At 40.1% G+C, this 6000-nt stretch overlaps 1 protein-coding gene across 1 annotated transcript in view; it reads left to right on the top strand.

Annotated features, from left to right (window-relative positions):
* The window catches only part of LOC311303351 (NACHT, LRR and PYD domains-containing protein 3-like), a gene marked incomplete at both ends in the record, with an annotated part of 152994 nt that overhangs the window by 10755 nt on the left and 136239 nt on the right, over positions 1 to 6000 (top strand). Inside the window, one exon of the mRNA XM_084429775.1 lies at positions 1 to 944. This exon is cut by the window's left edge and continues 887 nt beyond it. Coding sequence (XP_084285901.1) covers positions 1 to 944 — 944 coding nt within the window. The remainder of the gene's footprint in view (positions 945 to 6000) is intronic.

The following is a 6000-nucleotide window of genomic DNA, read 5'->3' as shown; positions in this document are numbered from 1 at the left end:
AAAAGAAATAATGATGTGAAACACACTCAGGCTGATGCAATCTCTAAAACACTGCAGGAATCAAACACTGAAGACACTCCCAAGACTCTGACACAAATGTACACACACTTTCTCCGCTTTCAGATCCAGCAGAGCCGCCGAAGGTCTGATGGAGAATACACACCAGATGTTTCCTGGGATAAAGACACCATCCTTTCACTGGGGAAACTGGCATTTCATCAGCTGGAAAGAAACAACCTGATCTTCTATGACACAGACCTGGAAGCCTGTGGTATTGACGTCTATAAGGCATCAGTGTACTCAGGCATGTGTACCCAGATCTTTAAGGAGGAAACAGGTATTGTTCTTGGTACCATGTACTGCTTTGTTCACTTGAGCATTCAAGAGTTTATTGCAGCCCTTTATGCACATCTGTTTCTAGACATCAACAAAACAAGTGTGTTTGATCATGAGTCTACAGAACAGGAAAACATAAATGAAACCATGATTGATTTACTCAAGACTGCAGTGGACAAGGCACTCAAGAGTGACAATGGACACCTGGACCTTTTCCTTCGCTTCCTCCTCGGTCTGTCACTCCAGTCCAATCGAGGACTCTTACAAGGTCTGTTAACTCAGCAAGACAGCAATGACCAGAGCAACAAGGAAATAGTTCAGTACATCAAGCAGAAATTAGAAAATAATCTTCCTGCAGAGAGATCCATCAATCTGTTCTACTGTCTGAATGAGCTGAACGACCAAACTCTGGTGAAGGAGATTCAGACCCAGCTTAGCAAAGGAAGTCTCTCATCTGGTGACCTTTCACCTGCCCAGTGGGCTGCTTTGGCCTTTGTGTTGTTGACATCAGAGGAAGAGCTGGAGGAGTTTGAGCTTCAGAAATTCAAGAAATCAGACGAGTGTCTCATCAGATTATTGGCAGTCATCAAAGCCTCCAGAAGAGCTCTGTAAGTCACTTAGTATGTTATGTCATGTTTTGATCTAATCCAGGGTATAACAGATTATTTAAAATACATATATTATCAGTTGTTACTTTATATCTCCCAATAAAATTATATTTTAAATGCTAAATTTCCTAATAGTTTAAGTTCTGTAGTTTTAATTGTGACGGGCAAAACATATTGCAATGCAATAGATAGATGATTGAGAGATACAAATAAACGTTTATCAAAACTAGTGGTGGGCCGTTATCGGCGCTAACGTGCTGCGTTAACGTGAGACTCTTATCGGGCGATAAAAAAAATATCGCCGTTAATCTATTCTCAAAGTTGGGTTGGGAGCTGGGTCTATACTACGCAAGCTATGATGACTTTCACCTTGATATTTTAGCGCGGATGTATACCTAGCAGAATTGCACTGTAGGGGGCTTCAAACCTGTGTGTATGCCTACTGTGAAATTACCACATCAAACGTACGTGCTAACATGGATGCAGCTATGAAACCGCCGGGTTTGCTTCAGATCGGATAGCTATGTGATTTTTCAAAACGATTAATTTACACCTGGTCACATAAATTTGTTTTTGCGAAACGGATTTAAATCCGATCTTCAATTCCCGCGCTATATGCAGATTTAATGGAGTGCATGTCAGCGAAAGCAACAGATATGAGCTGCATTTTATTGATCATCAGCTAAAATTTCTAAATCAAAGACCGCAATAAGAGAGAGCGGCAACATCCCTGGTAAGATCATTTCATTTCTTTACTTTTAATGATGATGATTGTGTGTTAAGCGTCTGTGACTTACTTTCACTTTGATTTGCGTTAGTTTGCACGTTGGCTTAAAGAATAGATGCTCAGCTGCTCATCTGCGGTAATGCGTGTTCCAGTAGCGTCGTCATATCTGGCTGTAACATTACATATAGCCTATTACACGCTCTCACACGTTTATTTTTTAGCATTTTTGGGAGGAGTACAATTTACATAATTGGTTTCAACAACCAGATGCATTTACACTTGTCCAGTTTCATCTGGAATGTGTCTCAGATCTCCTCCTGAAGTGGTGTGAGCGATCGGATTCAAATCCGTCCCGAATGCGTTTCGGAGGGCATTTACACCTGGTCTCTTCACCATCGGATAGCTATCCGATCTGAGAAAACGCATGAAGTGGCCAGGTGTAAACAGCCTTTTAGTCATTATTTGGGTAGCGCACATATTCTGAATGCCTTCGGCAGAATCCAAATTAGCCATTTTAATCTAGATTAATCTAGATTAATTCCAAGATTACAGTGAGATTAATCTAGATTAAATTTTTTTATCTATGCCCACCACTAATCAAAACCCTGTCGAATCATATTTGATATACATTTTAACATGGTTTTTCTAAAACAAAAAAGTTGCTTTAATCTAATAATTGTAATCTTGACATATTAATAACTATAAAGGAATTCTTAGTTTGAAGTACTCTTAGGTTTACTTTAATCAGTAAAGATTTTACAGCAAAAAAAGAAAAAGAACCACTGATTTAGAATTAAACTGAAAGGCCTTTTACTTGCTAAAAAGTATGAACTATCAATCAGATGACAGAAGGCATGTACTAGATTTTCAGCAGTTTTTCTTAGTAAAGTTTTGATCAAACTGATAGAGGCCTTAGACCAGGGGTCGGCAACCTTTTTGTCATTAAGTGCCATTTTTAAAGGGGAGATATCATGCCAAATGCACTTTTTTAGCCCTTAAATGCATTTTGTTGTATTTGGAGTGTTTAGAAGTACATGTAGCCCTCCCACCGGGTAGAATCTTATGGCTCACAAGTTAGAAATCTGTCTAGGGGAACTTGAATTTACCCACTACCCCGGTAAAGGCACATTCTCTTCAGTCACAGTACAACTATAACCCAGATTGTCAGATTTTCACTTAATAGTGTCAGATTTATGTTTCTTCTTTTCTGAAAATAATAAATAAATAAACCCCTACTGTGTTTACTGTTAGATAAAAAAAAACCCTATTAACAAATCAGTTCTTTCCACAGGAAATCACACAAAATTATGGCAGATCAATAAACATGTATTTATTCTTCTCCGGAACTCTTTTCTCTTTTGTTTCTCTTTGAATTACCAAATAATTCAATTTACAGAATCACAACAATGAATCAATATAACCCCAAAAAGAATCAAATAAAAAAAAATGTCAATGAATGCACTACTCAAAATTTACCCAGCTGGGATTTTCAGTACACAGATGGCGCGCTAGTTGGAGCTCTTTGATGCAAAACCAGAGTACTCACGAATCAGGACAACAAGAATTCCAGTAGTAGAATAGTAACCTCGAATCCTTACTCCTCGCCGAGATGATAAACAGCATCCATGATGACACGTCCCACGACGACGCTTGAGTGGATCTCAATGAACTCCTCCCTCCTCGAAGTAGTTCGATGCAACCGCGAAAATCAACACAGATCTCCCGATTTCGACGATCCCTCAGTTTCAAAGAAAAATAAACACACACTTAACGTTCACTCTCAACTAGATAGACCACTGCAAAGCTTATTCCAAAAAAAACAAAAACAAATAAAACACGGGTATTTTCTTCCGGATTTCAAACGACTTACACAACTTATTATAATTTAAACTGCAACACTGCACTCAAGAAATTAAACTCGGGAATATTCTTCCGGGTGATTTTACAATCTAAAACTAATAAAACAAATCAACATAAAGATAGAAAATAACACGGAATCTCTTACGTGTGAACCTCGTGCTAGATCTCCTCCTCACGCGAAACAGAAATGCAGTCTCTCACCGAACTCTCTCGAAATGTCGTTTTTTCGTGCTGCAAACTGATTTGTGACACTTTCACAGTTCAAACCAATCTCTCGCACAAACTTTCATCACCAAACGGCACTCAAAAATGTCCGTGAACATTGATTTCTCTCAGCTGTCAGCCGAACTGCAACTCATCCGCCCGAGAGAAAAAAAAACTGCACTTCCTCTCTCATCCCCTGCACACCGAACTTTTCCAGAGGTCAAAGTACACAGTTCTCATTGACAGACTGACGCTCTCAGAAAACACAATTAAATGCCACCATTTATGATTTGTTTTCATTTACACACACATATTTTCGAAAAAAACTTTTATAAACATGTCTCATATGAACATGAGAGAGAGAAAAAAAAATAAAGTCCATCAACACTTTGTTTGCTTAAGAATACAATTTCAGGCCCAAATACAAATAATTAAATTATCTTATTTATAAAGAAGATAAATGACAGGTATACATTTAGAAAACCCAAAACATTTTTTCTAGGTCTCTACATTCTCCCCCCACCAAAAATCGTTATGTCCTCATAACGAGGGAAAACCGAGAATCACACAATTGACATTTCAATATCTTAGCTCTTTTCACAAATTTAGACCCCTACACTTTTCAAATGAATGAGCAGAATAATATCACAATAGACTCATGTCTAAGAAACAAATCACTCAAATTAGTGTCTAGCACTTAAGTCGACTGAATAGGTACCTAACCTTCTTGCAGGCACATTCATCCACAAAAAGACGGTAGAACAGTATCTAACAGGACTTACAGCTTTAGTTTGAGCAATGACCGGCTCAAATTTTGGCTCCCCAAGAGTATCATAGGTAAACCTCTTAGGCACAGTTCTCTCTCTTTGAGACCTTCTCTCCTTTTCAATTTCCTCAGTAGAGACACCTTGATTTATATCACTCTCATTCACATGTGAAAGGTCTTGCACATCACTTTCAACATCACCGATGTCTGACAATTGGCTCACACTTGGCAAGTTGTCAGGATCACTTTCGGGTAGCAGTCTTAAAACAGACTCTACAGACTCATCTGTCTCAACTCTTTGAGAGACCTCAACTTGGGCTCCAGATTGCTCAACATTCTCAGAAACAATCTGTTTAACAGTCTCTGAAACAGCATTATCAGAAACCTCTGCATTATTCTGAGAAGTGTCTCTTCTTCTAGGAGTCAAAGGATGATTTTCAGGTACGTGATACCACACTCCATACATTTCATCCTCACTCTCTGAACTCAAGTCAGGATTCTGATCACCTCTGCCTTCTTTTTCTTGTCTTACAGGTGCATTTTCACCTTCCTCTTCCGGACTCTGTGTCTGTCCAGCATTCTTCCTTTTCCTCAGAACTCTCTTTCTGGGTTCAGGGACACTGTCAGGAACTTGTCGCTGTCTCAAACCTTGTCCAATAGGAAGAATGTGATTCCTATGCAGAATCTTGACAGGTCCAGTTCCACTCTCTGGCTTAAGACGAAACACAGGTAAGTGAGGCATCTGGCTCTGGACAACGTAGGGCTCAGTACTCCATCTGTCTGCCAGCTTGTGCTTTCCTTGCAATCCAAGATTCCTGATCAGTACTCTATCTCCAGGAACAAGGTAAGAGTAATGCAGCTTCTGATCATATCTTCTCTTATTTCCTGCATTCTTCTTTCCCGCTTTTTCCTCCGCCAGCTCGTACGCAGACTTCAACTCTTGCTGCATGGTTTTGACATAACGCTGGTAAGACTTAGTGGAAGTACCATCACTAGACACACCAAAACTGAGGTCTATGGGCAATCTGGCTTCCCTTCCGAACATAAGGAAGTAAGGCGAGTATCCTGTGGCTTCATTCAGACTGCTGTTGTACACGTGTACAAGATGTCCAATGTGACGGCTCCACTGTGGTTTCTGCTTCGGATCCAGGGTTCCCAACATATCCAAAAGGGTCCGGTTGAACCGTTCGGGTTGAGGATCACCCTGAGGATGGTATGGCGTTGTACGGGATTTCTCCACTCCCAACAGGTCAAACAACTCCTGAATGAGCCTGCTCTCGAAATCCCGTCCCTGGTCCGAGTGCATCCGTCTAGGCAGTCCGTAATGAATAAAATACTTCTCCCACAATACTTTTGCAACTGTGGACGCCTTCTGGTCCTTAGTTGGAAAGGCTTGCGCATACCTCGTGTAGTGGTCAGTGATGACTAAGACATTGCCAATGTTCTTGAAGTCTGGCTCAATGGACAAAAAATCCATACACACAAGATCCATAGGTCCC

The sequence above is a fragment of the Rutilus rutilus genome (genome assembly GCF_951802725.1).
Source record: "Rutilus rutilus genome assembly, chromosome: 14".
In the NCBI taxonomy this organism is placed as follows: Eukaryota; Metazoa; Chordata; class Actinopteri; order Cypriniformes; family Leuciscidae; genus Rutilus; species Rutilus rutilus.
The sequence above is the reverse complement of the archived record's forward strand: the minus strand, read 5'-3'. Positions and strand labels throughout refer to the sequence as shown.